We start from the raw sequence: 14,733 nt of genomic DNA on the forward strand, positions 1-14,733 counted from the left end.
TGAAGTCACCCAGACTCCCAGCCATCAGGTCACACAGATGGGACAGGAAGTGATCTTGCAGTGTGTCCCCATCTCTAATCACTTACGCTTCTATTGGTACAGACAAATCTTGGGGCAGGAAATCAAGTTTCTACTTTACTTTTTTAATGGTAAAATCTCAGAGAAATCTGAAATAGCGGATGATCGATTCTCAGCTGCAAGGCCTGATGGATCACCTTTCACTCTGAAGATCCAGTCCACAAAGCTGGAGGACTCAGCCATGTACTTCTGTGCCAGCAGTGAAGCCACAGCCTTGCAAAGACACCTCCAGCCTGTGCAAAAACCCTCATAGCTCTGCCTCCCAACCAGCCACCAGCACCCACTTCCTGCCTAAGGAAAGGAAGTCTCTGGTTGGGTTTATTCTTGCAGCTGTCTCCAAATAGACAGATATCTGAAATTAAATTACCAAATATATCTTGGGCAGGAATGGTCAGATACAGTAGGATTTGAAAAACGTTTACAGATACTACAGGGTGTGATGGTGGGCTCTGAATATGAGAGAATTGTACACGACCAAGTAGCCTATGTCTTCTCCTTATTCCCATTTGCCATTTGTGTTAGTTTTTTTTTTTGTTTTAGTTGCTTAGGAAAACATATTTTAACTCCTAGGATGGTGAGATGATTACTAAGTGGAGTCCAAGTATTTCCATGAGTATTTAGAGGGTCCCCACGGAAATCTTCAGAAGGAAAAGGGGCTTAGTACAAGGAACTTAATATCAATGATTCTTGCTCAGCATGTGGTCAAGAGCAGAACTATCTGATTACCCTGTGAACCTGGTGTCATGCATTTGGGCTAATGATGCTAGCTCACAAAATAACAAGTTAAGAGAGTAGAAAACAGACAGTCTAATGTGGTGACACTGTTTCACACCATTTCAAGGTCAGCAGAGGTCTAGACCAGCATGAAAATCACCAGAATAAAGCCAGGCAGTGCAGGAACAGAATTCAGCAGCAAAAGTCAGGAAACAATTAGAGGCAAAGGCAGGAATGAATTTGTCATTTTCAACTTAACCTGAGGCAGCCAGATTAACTTCTTGAGTTTCATTTATGAAACTATTTCTCTTTTAAACATACCTATTGAAGTCTAAATTTTAGGTATTTTGTATATTTCAGTTCCGGAATTTCCACTTAAATCTTCCTACAATTTCCAGTTGTCTGCTAAAATTCCACATTTTGTCATTTACTCTGTTGACTATATTAACATCCATTATTTAAAACCCAGTTTTTGATAACTTTAACATCGGCATCTGTTTGGCTCTATTTATTTTGTCTGTTTTCTCTGTTTGGTTTCGGGGCATGTGATTTTGTTTTCTCATACAACTAGTAATTTACTTGAATGCTGGATATTGTATATAAAAACTACAGAGATAACTTGAGGCTCTGGATAATTTCGTCTTCTTCAAATGATTCACTTTTGCTTCTGCTGGGAATTGTAGCAGGGGCAGATCACCTTAACTGAGTTGATGAATGAGCTGGATCAGAGCTTAGCTTCAGCCTGCATGATGGCTGCTCACCTTTGCTCTTAGCCATTTAAGTTCCAAGTAGATGTCTGGAGTTTAACAGCTAAATTAAAGTGTAAATTACATAACATTATATTTGCCCATTGCAACTGTGCAATTCAATGAATTTTCATAAATTTGTGGAGTTGTACAACAGTCACCATAATCCAGCTCTAAAACATTTCTTCCTCCCCACACAGAAAGTTCCTTCATGGTCATTTTCAGTCAATCCCTGCTCCTACCCCCAGCACCAAGGCCTGGGGTCTTTGCCAGAGTCCTCTCTTGTTCAGTAGTCATTGAATGTAAATGTTCTCCCGACCAGAATAGTGGTGGATGCTCTTCAAAGCCTGCTACATTCTCAGTCTTCCCTTTTTTTCTCAGCTACTTAGGCAACGACATAAAATTGGCAAATGACTTAGAGGGCAAAGTGGTCTGTTAGATCTCTTCTTTCTCATTGAGATCCCAATCCCTTAAGTTCTGACTGCCTCAGTAGCTCCAAGTGCCTTCAAATATTTATCTTTATATTTTGTTAAGTTTATCTAGTTGTTTTTGATGGCAATGTTGTTCTGCAAAAATTCAGTCTATTAACTCTGAAAGCCAGTTTTTATATTTATTAAAGGTGAGGTGCAATTTTATATGTTTGTATTTTAGGTAGAAGCCTCTTGAAGAAAGGAAGGAGTGTACCTCTCTGCCTTTACATTTTTGTTTGTCTGTTTGTTTTTAGTTGGAGTCTCACTCTGTCGCCCAGGTTGGAGCACAGCGGGGTGATCTCGGCTCCCTGCAACCTCCGCCTCCAGGGTTCAAGTGATTCTCCAGCCTCATCCTCTCGAGTAACTGGGACTACAGGTGCATGCCTCCATGCCCGGCTAATTTTTTTGTATTTTTAGTAGAAACGAGGTTTCACCGTATTGGCCAGGCTGGTCTGGAAATCCTGACCTTGTGATCCACCTGCCTCAGACTCCCAAAGTGCTGGGATTAGAGGTGTGAGCCACCACGTCCAGCCCTGTCAAACATGTCTTATAGCTCTTGTAAGCCCCGAAGCACTTCGAGAATCAGACCATTATTCACAAAAGCTTTTTGAACAAATTAAAATGGCCCATGTGCCCATGAGAGTTGGTTTTATTCACTGCTCTATTCCTGGTCCCCAAACAGTGCCTGACATATAGTTATGTGTTCCATAACTACCTATTGGATACTATTTTTTTGATATCTTAAGTGTGTATGTGGAGGCTGTAGGAGGCGTTTCACCAGTAGGTGGCAGTGAGAGTTGCTAAGCCTTTACTTTGGCGTTTCAAATGCCTTCTTGCTTTGTGCATTCCCCTGCGGAATCCCTTTGCGTATCTATGCTCCCAATGCTGTATCTGGAGGACTGGGGCCAGATGGCCGAGACGAGGGCAATGTGGCTCTTTCACCTCCAGGAGGATCTGCGACTTTAGTGAATTTCCTGAGTCAAGTGGAGGGAGGAGAAGAGAGGCAGGAGGGAGGAAAGGACTAAGGAAGGAATCAAATGCTCTGGCATCATGGTTTGTTCCTTGTTGTAGTTGAGAGATCATGTGTGGACAACTTGAAGACACTAAAGTCCGTTCCACCTGGACCTGCCTAGCATCGTCTCTGCAGTCCCTCTGCTGATGCCCTTAGGGCCTTCTGTTATTCTAGTCTGTGTTCAGGTCTGGCATCCTAAGTAGGTGAGATGCTCCCTGGGCTCCCTGGGGTAGGGGTTGCAGATTATTCCTCTCGTGTCCCCTCAGCACCCACTGAAGGGTGCTCCCTCCCTAGTTGGCATTACCTTACTGGGTCTTAAAATGATGCACAGCTGGCTCCAGGGAAGGGCTCCACTGAGCCAGGCGAGGTGGCCTCCTGGAGTTCACTGAGATGAGGGAAGGGAGCCAGAGTGCGCTCGTCCTGGGTCCACGACAGGCATCGGGAAGGCATCTGCCCAAAGGGAAGGGGTCTGTGTGCTAAGGAGGAGGGGAGCCATAAGTAGAAAGAGGAAGGGGAGACCCAGTCATTCACTGTGGTGAGGGCAGGCAGCGGCTAAGAAAAAAGCAACTATTTGACAAACCTGCCCTGCACACCTGGCCCTGACCCTGTTGAGGTGCCAGTGCAAAGCTGGGAAGAGAAAGAGAAAGTGTGAGCTGTAGACACTAACAGTGGCAACCACAGGAGCAGAGACTTCCCAAGCAGCCCCTGTCTCAGGGCCAGGGAAGCACACCCAGGTGACCAGAACGCCAAGTAGGGAGACACGGGGTCCCCCGCCTCTGTCCTGTGTGACCCTGCCATGGGCTGCAGGCTCCACTGTGGTGTGGCCCATTGTCTCAGGTGAGTCCTGGACACAGGTGGGACATTTCTGTTTTTGGATTTTTGGCTTTTTTCATGGAACTGCTTCAGAAGACTCTGTCCTGGGCTTAATCTGAATTTGGCTTCTTATTTTCATAGGCCCCATGGATACTAGAATTACCCAGACACCAAAACACCTGGTCACAGCAATGGGGAGTAAAAGGATGCTGAAACGTGAGCAACATCTGGGACATGATTCTATGTATCGGTACAGACAGAAAGCTAAGAAATCCCTGGAGATCATGTTTTACCACAGCTATAAGGAACTCATTGAAAGCGAGACTATGCCAAATCACTTCACACCTGAATGCCCTGACAGCTCTCGCTTACACCTTCATGTGGTCACACCGCAGCTAGAGATTCAGCTGTGTATCTCTGCACCAGCAGCCAAGACACAGCCCGGCAGAGTCACCGCCTCCCTGTGCACAAACCTCCTAGTTGTAGTCAGGAGACCGTGGGAGCAACGCGTCCAGCTGAGCCTCGACACTCGGTTCAGCATTCCTTGGTATGAAATCCTTCTGTCTCTTCATCCTTCAGTAGGACCTCGGCAGAAATCTCACATCATAATACTGTCATTTATTGGATGTGGCTATCCTACGTTTCCCATACAACAGCAGCCTGTGGCCTGACTTTGTCTTGAACGCGACTGGGCCTGAACTTGAATGTAGGACAGATGCTGTCAAGTTTAAATTGTTCCAAGTATCTTCCAGTTGGCTTGTGCCTCTGGGAAATCTTGTGTGAAGCATTTAACACTCTGGCCACACTAATCCCCCTTCCAATATGGACTTTTTTTTGGCTTCTCTTTCCACCCAAGTTAGACCCTGGATCTCAGCCCTCATCCTAGCTCCAAATATGCTCAGATCTTTTGTTTTCTTCTCTTCTTTTCTTTTTTCTTTCTTTTTTTGAGACAGAGTCTCACTCTGTCGCCAGGCTGAAGTGAAGTGGTGTGATCTCGGCTCACTGCCACCTCCACCTCCTGGGTTCAAGTGATTCTTCTGCCTCAGCCTCCCAGGTGGCTGGGACTACAGGCGCCCGCTGCCACCACACCTGGCTAATTTTTGTTTTTTCATTAGAGACAGGGTTTCACCATGTTGGCCAGGATGGTCTCGAACACTTGAAATTATGAACCGCCTGCCTCAGTTTCCCAAAGTGCTGGGATTACAGGCGTGAGCCACTGTGCCCGGGCAGAGCTCTTCTTTTCTTTTGTCTTTTCTTTTTTTTTTTTTTTTTTTAATACTCAATCTCCTCCTCAGGTGGCTCTACCACTGCCTGACCCTGAGGACAGTAGTTCCCCATGGGATTTGGATCATAGTTCTCTGGTTCACTCTCCCTGGGGCATGTGCAGAGTTTCAACTTCTTGCTCGCTTCTCTCTTCCACTCAGGATTTAAAACTTTCACACTTGATTCTTTTTCTTCTGTTTCTTTAATCCTAATACCAAGTTTTCTTGGCATCCATTATCAGCGGTAGAGTGTGTTGCACCTGAATTGTTACTCACAGCAGGTAATAAGACAAGAAGATCTCCTGGATTTTCTGAGCCAGACTTTGTACTCAGGGTTACCTTGCTGAGCCCCATATTTTCCAGCACTGCTCTCACTCTCAGTAATGGCCCTCAGTCCTGCACACACCATCAGACCCCTGGGGCTGAGCAGAGCCCTGCATTGTCAGGTTTCTGCACCAACACAAAGGTTCCCTCCTATCTCCTATAGAGGGTGCTCCAGGGATGGTGGGTGTTGCCAGAGACACCAGTAATTCTGCCAGACCTTGCCTGTGGGGCCATGGGAGCTCAAAATGCCCCTCCTTTCTTCCACGTGACCAGATGCCTGAGCTAGGAGGGGCCTCATTCCTGCTGTGATGCTGCCATGGATACCTGGCTCCTGTGCTGGGCAATTTTTAGTCTCTTGAAAGCAGGTCGATGCTTAGACTCTAGGAAATTCTTGCTTTGAACTTACCCTAAGACAATTCTAAACCATTCTCTTAATCTTCTTTGTTTTCCCACAGGACACACAGAACCTGAAGTCACCCAGACTCCCAGCCATCAGGTCACACAGATGGGACAGGAAGTGACCTTGCAGTGTGTCCCCATCTCTAATCACTTACACTTCTATTGGTACAGACAAATCTTGGGGCAGAAAATCGAGTTTCTACTTTACTTTTTTAGTGGTAAAATCTCAGAGAAATCTGAAATAGTGGATGATCGATTCTCAGCTGCAAGGCCTGATGGATCACCTTTCACTCTGAAGATCCAGTCCACAAAGCTGGAGGACTCAGCCATGTACTTCTGTGCCAGCAGTGAAGCCACAGCCTTGCAAAGACACCTCCAGCCTGTGCAAAATCCCTCATAGCTCTGCCTCCCAACCAGCCACCAGCACCCACTTCCTGCCTAAGGAAAGGAAGTCTCTGGTTGGGTTTGTTCTTGCAGCCATCTCCAAATAGACAGATATCTAAAATTAAATTACCAAAGGTATCTTGGGCAGAAATGGCCAGATATACTGTAGGATTTGAAGAACTTTTACAGATACTAGAGGGCGTGGCTTTGGGCTCTGAATATGGGAGAATTGTACATGATCACATCACCTATATCTTTTCTTTATTCCCATTTTGCCATTTTTGTTAGAATTTTTTTTTGTTTTAGTTGTTTAGGAAAACATATTTTAACTCATAGAATTGCAAGATGATTACTGAGCAGGAGTTCAGGTATTTCCACGAGAATATAGAGGGTCCCCACGGGAACCTACAGAAGGAGAAGGGGCTCGGTGCAAGTGCCTCAATATCAATGAGTCTTCCACAGCATGTGGTCAAGAGCAGAACTGTCTGATGACCCTTTGAACCTGTTGTGATGCATTTGGGCTAATGATGCTAGCTCACAAAATAACAAGTTAAGAGAGTAGAAAACATGGAGTCTAATATTTCACACCATTGCAAGGTCAACAGAGGTCTAGACCAGCATGAGAATCGCTAGAATAAAGCCAGGCAGTGCAGGAACAGAATTCAGCAGCAAAAGTCAAGAGACACCTAGAGGCAGAGGCAGGAATGAATTTGTCACTTTAAACTTAACATCAGACAGCCAGATTAACTTCTTGAGTTTCATTTAAGAAACTATTTCTCTTTTAAACATATCTACTGAATTCCAAATTTTAGGTATTTTGCATATTTCAGTTCTGGAATTTCCACTTAAATCTTCCTACAATTTCCAGTTGTCTGCTAAAATTCCACATTTTGTCATTTACTCTGTTGACTGTATTAATATCTGTCATTTTAAAGCCAGTTTTTGATAACTTTAACATCTGAATATGGGTCTATTTCTTTTGTCTGTTTTCTCTGTTCGGTTTCTGGGCATGTGATTTTGTTTTCTCACACAACAGGTAATTTATTTGAATGCTGGATGTTGTATATAAAAACTATAGAGTTAATTTGAGGCTCTGAATGATTTCATCTTCCTCAAATGATTCACTTTTGCTTCTGCTGGGGATTGTAGCAGGGACAGGTCACCTTAAATGAGTTGATGACTGAGCTGGATCAGAGCTGGGATTCAGCCTGCATGACGCTGCTCGCCTTTACTCTTAGCCATTTAATTTCCAGCTAGATGTCTGGAGTTTAACAGCTAAATTAAAGTGTAAATTACATAACATGATATTTGCCCATTGCAAGTATGCAGTTCAGTGAATTTTGATAAATTTGTGGAGTTGTGCAACAATCACCATGATCCAGCTCTAAAACATTTCATCCTCCCCACCCAGAAAGTTCCTTCATGCTTATTTTCAGTCGATCCCTGCTCCTGCCCCCAGCACCAAGGCCTGGGGTCTTTACCAGGGTCCTCTCCTATTCAGTAGTCACTGAACATAAATGCTCTCCAGACCAGAAAAGTGATGGATTCTCCTCAAAGCCTACTATGCTCTCAGGCTTCCATTTTTTTTTCTCAGCTACTTAGCCAATGATATAAAATTGGCAAATGACTTAGACAGAAAAGTGGTCTGTCAGATCTCTCCTTTCTCATTGAGATCCCAATCCCGTAAGTTCTTACTACTTCAGTAGCTCCAAGTGCCTTCAAACATTTATCTTTATATTTTGCTGTTTTTCTTGTTCTTTTTGATGGGAAGTTGTTCTGCAAAAATTCAGTCTATTAACTCTGAAAGCCAGTTTCTATATTTATTAAAGGTGAGGTGCAATGTTGTATGTTTGTATTTTAGGTAGAAGTATCTTGAAGAAAGGAAGCAGTGAACCTCTCTGCCTTCCCATTTTTTTTTTTCTTTTTGAGACAGAGTCTGGCTCTGTCACCCAGGCTGGAGTGTCAGGGGGGCGATCTTGGCTCACTGTAACCTCTGCCTCCGGGGTTCAAGCGATTCTCCTGCCTCAGCCTTCCGAGTAGCTGGGAATACAGGCGTGTGGTGTCACCACACCCAGCTAATTTTTGTATTTTTAGTAGAGATGGGGTTTCACCATGTTGGCCAGGATGGTCTTGGCCTCTTGACCTCATGATCCGCCCGCCTCGGCCTCCCAAAGTGTTGGGATTACAGGCATGAGCCTCCATGCCCGACCAGATATCTCTATTTCTAAGAGCTCTATTACCCTTCTGCCTTTGGTCCACCACGGGACAGAGTCTTGACATGTTTGACCTTTTACCACAAGGAGGAGCTGTGACTCTACTGAGATTAAGGGAACTCAGAGGAAGGACAGAGCATTCTCTGGATGGGAGACAGTTAAAAGAAATATTGGGTTTATTTACAACAGGGGAAAATGTGGTCTGCAGAAGCTGTGTTAATGCTGAAATATGAGAGGATAAATATAGACTATTCATTTGCCTTGCTGTGCAGGTGTTTTTGTTCTAGCAAAGAGCCTAGACTGCCAGACTTGTTGCATGTGACCCTGCATGGGATGAGAAAGGGAGAGAATTTGAGCTGGGAAAGAGCAGAGCTCACAAGCAGATGCCGGTGGAGGACCCCTTCCTGAGAGGAATAAGAGAAGCTCTGGATGCTGGGCCTCCGCTCCAGCTCAATCCTGCCATGAAATGACTTCCTGGAACCTGGGCAGTGAGCCTGACAGATCAAGGCTTCCTCGAGGGATCTTGCAAACAGAGTAATTACCAAGGAAATCTACTTATCAGACCAAAGAACACCTGGAGCACCATTCCCCTGACTCTAAATGATGAAAGACTTAAGCTAGAAAGGGTTTCTTTTTTTCTTTTTCCTCTTCTGGATGTTCCTCTAAGTTCTTCGAGCAAGGGCTTTGAAGGATAGGAAACCTGTCTCCTGGGTCTGAGCAAATGGTTTTATCAAAACAGCCTGACCAGACTCCCTTCCAGCTTCCATCTTCAATGTCTATCCCTGTCTACCAAGACCCCTGGAAGCTAGACTTGTCCAGGTGTCAAAAGATGATGCCAAACACCTGGAGATGGGAAAGAAGGTGGTGTGGACAGACCTCCAGGATGCACATCTGAAACAGGCTCTTCCTTTTGTTTTCACTACAGGCTCCTGTTTCGCCTTTTCAAAAAGCATTTGGAGTTTCCCTTACTTCTTGGAAATCCAAAAATGCAGCAAAGATACATTTTCTATAGGCTCTAGTTATTCAGCAAGAGGGAGCTTCAGAATATCTCTATACTCTACTATGCATGTTCTAGCATGCTGCCTGGAAGTGAAAGTCTAGCCAGACAGTTTAACAGGAAAACCATTAGCCGTCCTGTGGAGGTGAATTTTGCAGTTTATTTTGGAATGGAACAAAAGAATGTATTGAAGATAGGAATCTCATTTCTACATGCTAGAATTTAATTTCTTAACTTTCTGTAGTATGGGCCGTTTTCAAATCTGCTAAAGTCCTAAAACCAGACTATGCAAAACACACACTTCTAAGCTCTATATTAAATATCTAAAGTGACTAACTAATGTAGGGTTGGAGAGGCATGGTCCCCCTGGGCTTTTCAAACTCCTACCCTCACAAAAAATCTAGACCGTCTTCTCAGTAACAAAAACAAGATAACGTATAATCATTTTTCATTGTTAATAAATAATCTCTATCCATCATGCCATTGCATTTAATTTGTGTTAATTGTTGCCAAAAAAATGACTGTGGGTTAAACATTTGTGATTCATATAATAATAGAAATAATAAATGTAAATGTTTTAAGTGAACAAGCGAGATTTTAATAGCTCAACAGGCAAATAGCATGAACTGATGCTCTGCAAAGGTGAAGGATACCTGGCCTGTGACAGGATGTCTTATCTGATTTTGGTCTGAATTTCTTTTGGAAAACTGGCAGCTGCTGGTCAACCTGCAGGGATATGATCCCATGAGCTGATATGCAATGTTGACTTTTGTATTTTTGTCAGCATGAAAGAATTTTTTTTTTTTAAATCAGGGTCAGAGTCTCCAGTAACTAGCAGCCAGCTGATAGAATGGAAGTGAAACCATGGCCCTTGTCCCCTTGCAGACCTGGAAACCCAGAGTTGAGCATCAGTGAAGAGAGAGACAGAATCAGGTGAAATGAAATCTTCATAAGACCCTGCTCAGGAAACTAAATTTGACGTAATTGGACACAAGAGATTGTTCATCCATTCTATTCCACCAGAGGAGACAGGACAGATTTCCTGTGCGTTCTTGGGGAGCTGGAAGAAGGAGACAGCTCTGCCAGGTGAAGTGGTACTCTCATGATAAGTGAAAAAGAAGAGGCAGAGATGGAGAGTTTGGCTCTAGAAGGGTGGAAGATTTTGCTTATAAACATATCAACACAATTGCCTTTCCTGCCAAGACCCAAACTTTGGGGAATTGCCCAAATATAAGATGGGGTTTAAATATTGGACAGCCAAAAATATGACCGATGTTCAAAATGTGCATCCTGATATCATTCAGTTCGACTGGTTCTAGTTCTTCTGCAGCCTTCTGTCTCATTCCCTTTGTCCCTACAACTCTCCACCTTTTTGTGGATTAAGTTATCTCCATGATAAAATTATTACGTTTTCTTCCCTCTTTGACTTTCTTGTTGGAAGCCTGGCTCTTCCCGGGGATACCAGCGTCTATCCTCTCTCCTTTCTGTAGCTTTTTTCCCCTTCTCCAGTATGGCGGGCCCTGTCAGAAAATACGTAGATAATAAATTTATTTGTTCCTTTTTATCCTTTGGACAATTCTTTTGTTTGTTTGTTTTTGGTTGAGACCGAGTCTCGCTCTGTCGCCCAGGCTGGAGTGCAGTGGTAGGATCTCTGCTCACTTCAAGCTCCACCTCCCAGGTTCAGGCCATTCTCCTGCCTCGTCTTCCTAGTAGCGGGGACTACAGGTACCCGCCACCATGCCCAGCTAATTTTTTTGTATTTTTAGTAGAGACAGGGTTTCCCTGTGTTAGCCAGGATGGTCTCCATCTCCTGACCTCGTGATCCGCCCGCCTCGGCCTCCCGAAGTGTTGGGATTACAGGCGAGAGCCACTGCGCCCGGTCTAGACAATTTTTCATGGACAATAAAACACTTTTGCTTTTCATGTCTCCTGTAAAACACAAAACAAAACAACAACCAGAACTAACATTGCCTCATGTGAGGCGAGTTTCTATCAGTTTCATTCCAGTGCCTCTCCCAGATGCTGTCCGTCTGATTTGGTAAAAACTCTTGCATAAAATAGTGAGATACGTATTTATTTAAAGTCTACTCTTTAAGAATGGTTACATCTTTATATAGTTATGATCATCACCATTGTATGTAGCCTCTTGTCATTTCACTACCTTCCCTCCCTACCATTCCTTCTTTGAAAAGTTTCCCGTGTCAGCTGTGGGGTGCAATGAGGTAGGTACTGAATAAGACCCACATCTACAGGGATACCTGGTTATGTTCACAGAATTGTAGAGCTAGACAGAGTGTTGAAAATTATTTATTTCTGCCCATTGTTTCATAGATCAGGAAATGGGATGCGTTAAAAAAAAAAAGTATTTAAATGTAAATAGTAACTATATTGCTGGCGTCCATGTAACATGTATTTCATATTCTTAGTCTACAAGTAATGTGTGAATGTGTTTTTGCTACTATTGGACTATAAACATCATGAGAGTGAGAATATTGTTTACTCATGCTTTGCACTAAGTAGCCATTCAATGACTATAAACAAATAAAGCATGCTTGAAGTTCCAAGAAGGATGGTGATCATTTTTCTTTCGTTTAGTTCAAGTTCTGTGTTTAGTAAATCACAAATGAACCATCGGGGTCTGTCTTTGCAGGGGATTCACCAGTAGATGACAACACTACCAAAGTTTGTGTATGGGTGTGTGTGTGTGTGTGTGTGTGTGTGTGTGTGTGAAATGCCTTTCTGGCAGTGCTGGTCCCTGGTTTTCCTCCTGGAGGTTCTTGCCCTGGGGCCACTGACTGAGGCATTGAGGTCTGAGTGCTGGACCTTGCTGACCAGAGCAGGAGGAGCTGCAGCCCTGCCACACCCCCGAGGTTGGGTGGTTGATGGCTGGCAGAGGAGAGGAGTACCATGGGCAAGAATAAAGGGGACTGTGGTCCTCAACAGGAGATAATTCACAAAACACGAAGGCATTTTGTGTCATCACATTGCCATCAGGTGGGTAGGGCCCAAGGATGCTGCTAAGCATCCTACCTGCACAGGACAGCCCCCCACAACAAACAATCACCTGATCCAACATGGCAGTAGTGCTGAAGTTGAGAAACCCCACAATAAGCTTGGGTTGTAAACTTTGTACCAAGAAGGAGGATTATCTGCAGAAAATTCAAGGCGCAATACTGTCAACTACTTTTGTTTTCCCTGACTGCCATGTTGTTGACCTTCATTGCCATTCTTTCCCAGCACACGGTGTCTGCATATTTTCCAGCAGCCTGCTGTTTCTTTATAGATCTGCCCCTTGGACAGATAAGAACATCACAGGGAACAGGACTGCAATTCACTCCCAAGAATAACCCTTCAGCAGGGTTTGCTCTGAACTAGCATCACAGTCATGTGGGGTAGGTGGCTATGGCTGGTATTCAGGTGAAATCTCAGGCCAGTGTCTTCTGAAACAAGGGGACCACTGAACATTAATCAGACCTTCAAGTGAGCAAAGATTCAAGAGAGCAGAACAATGTCCTGCATTATTGTGTAGGGGAAGCAAAAGATCCAGAGAGGAAACCAGCCTGACTCTGAGAGAAGGGCCTGAAAAGGAGAGGAAGGGAGGAGGTGGTCAGATCCCCGGGAAGGAGCAGGGAGGGAGGGGGCTGATGGCACAGGAATGACTGTCAGAGACACATCCTGGAGATCACAATTCCACCCTCTCAATTATTCACAGAAATTCCAAAAACTCCTTTAAAGGAGCAAGTGCAGGGATGAAAGGGAGGACCCATGCTAGAGGAGACCCTGGGAATGGGGGAATGATTACAGGCTGTGACCTCATTGGCGCAGCACCTCTCAGAGGCAGTGGAAACCACAGCCTAGTCTTCTCACCACTGCAGACCAGAACCCTGCCCTGGGCCTTGCCTGGTCTGCTTCACTCTGCCATGGGCTGCAGGCTCCTCTGCTGTGTGGCCCTCTGCCTCCTGCAAGCAGGTGAGTCCTGGGCCCAGGTGACAGGATCCTGTTGGAGTCCCTCAGCCTCTTCATCATGACAACAACAGCAGGCTACCTCCTGGGATTTGCCTGAACTCTGCTTCTTTCCTTTGCAGGTTCCTTGGACACAGCTGTTTCCCAGACTCCAAAATACCTGGTCACACAGATGGGAAACGACAAGTCCCTTAAATGTGAACAAAATCTGGGCCATGATACTATGTATTGGTATAAGCAGGACTCTAAGAAATTTCTGAAGATAATGTTTAGCTACAGGAATAAGGAGCCCATTTTAAATGAAACAGTTCCAAATCGCTTCTCACCTGACTCTCCAGACAAAGCTCATTTAAATCTTCACATCAAGTCCCTGGAGCTTGGTGACTCTGCTGTATATTTCTGTGCCAGCAGTCAAGGCACAGCCCTTCAGACGCACCGCATCCCTGTGCACAAACTTCCCGGCTCAGCCAGGAAGCCGTGGGACAGTGTGTGCACCTGCACCCAAGGCTCCAGGCTCCACTTCCTGATGGCCTCTGGTGAAGTTTCAGTCTATAGTACAGCCGGCTAGTGCACCCAGTGGAGAAGTCCTCTATTTTATGCACACAAAAGTCTCACAGAATTATTTATCAGCTAGAGCAGGGCTTCACAACAAAGCCACTAAAGTATTAGGGCTCCACAAACAAAAAAGAGCCTGTCCCATGCACTGAAGATCTTAACTGATGGAGGAAGCCATTTCTTGCCTTTCTGTGCTGCACACATTTGTTCATATTTTATATAACATTATGAAAAAAACACATGATTGCTAAAAATGGTTGATGAGCACAAGCACAAAGGAGAGGGGAAGGAAAATATTTATAAGATCAAGAGAAAATTCTGATGATCAGTAAGTACTTTATTTAACAGAAAAATATTTGGAGAGGCATGAAATTCCGTGGCAATAGGTAAACTGGAAAGTTTTGAGGAGAAGCCGGTGGAGGCAACCTTGCACCTTGTAGACTCTTTCTCTTCAAGAAGGATGATCAGCAAGAGTCTCTCCCAATTCTGACAAATGTCACCTTGAACGCTCCTCAGGAGTAGGCGACAGCGGATGAGTAGGGATATTGGGAGACATCGAAAGGACTTTGGACACAAATCTCTAGGGAATGGTGAGCCATTGGTTCTACTCCAAGTGAAACAACATGATGAAACTGATATTTTGGTAGAGGAACACTGGGAGTAATATGGATCAGAAAGGAGACAGATTTTTTGGGTGGCATGTACCATTAGGAGACTTCTAAATATCCTACGTGAAAGACTAGAAAGGGTTTATGTTCTATTTCAGCTTTGCCCTCCCTCTTAGGCAGCCCCAGCCTGTGGTC

General features: G+C 44.5%; 2 gene segments (V, D, J or C); both read left to right on the top strand.

Moving 5' to 3' along the window:
- Nucleotides 1-5,711: 5,711 nt before the first annotated feature.
- LOC116812453 (T cell receptor beta variable 2-like) lies at nucleotides 5,712-6,218 on the top strand. The segment is given in 2 exon segments: nucleotides 5,712-5,784; nucleotides 5,875-6,218. Coding segments are annotated over 2 exon segments (393 nt in total).
- A 7,072-nt stretch (nucleotides 6,219-13,290) lies between these two features.
- On the top strand, nucleotides 13,291-14,252 carry LOC116812460 (T cell receptor beta variable 3-1-like). The segment is given in 3 exon segments: nucleotides 13,291-13,381; nucleotides 13,498-13,791; nucleotides 14,212-14,252. Coding segments are annotated over 3 exon segments (384 nt in total).
- Nucleotides 14,253-14,733: the final 481 nt, after the last annotated feature.

Source organism: Hylobates moloch, unplaced genomic scaffold (assembly GCF_009828535.3).
Source record: "Hylobates moloch isolate HMO894 unplaced genomic scaffold, HMol_V3 SCAFFOLD_1, whole genome shotgun sequence".
NCBI lineage: Eukaryota > Metazoa > Chordata > Mammalia > Primates > Hylobatidae > Hylobates > Hylobates moloch.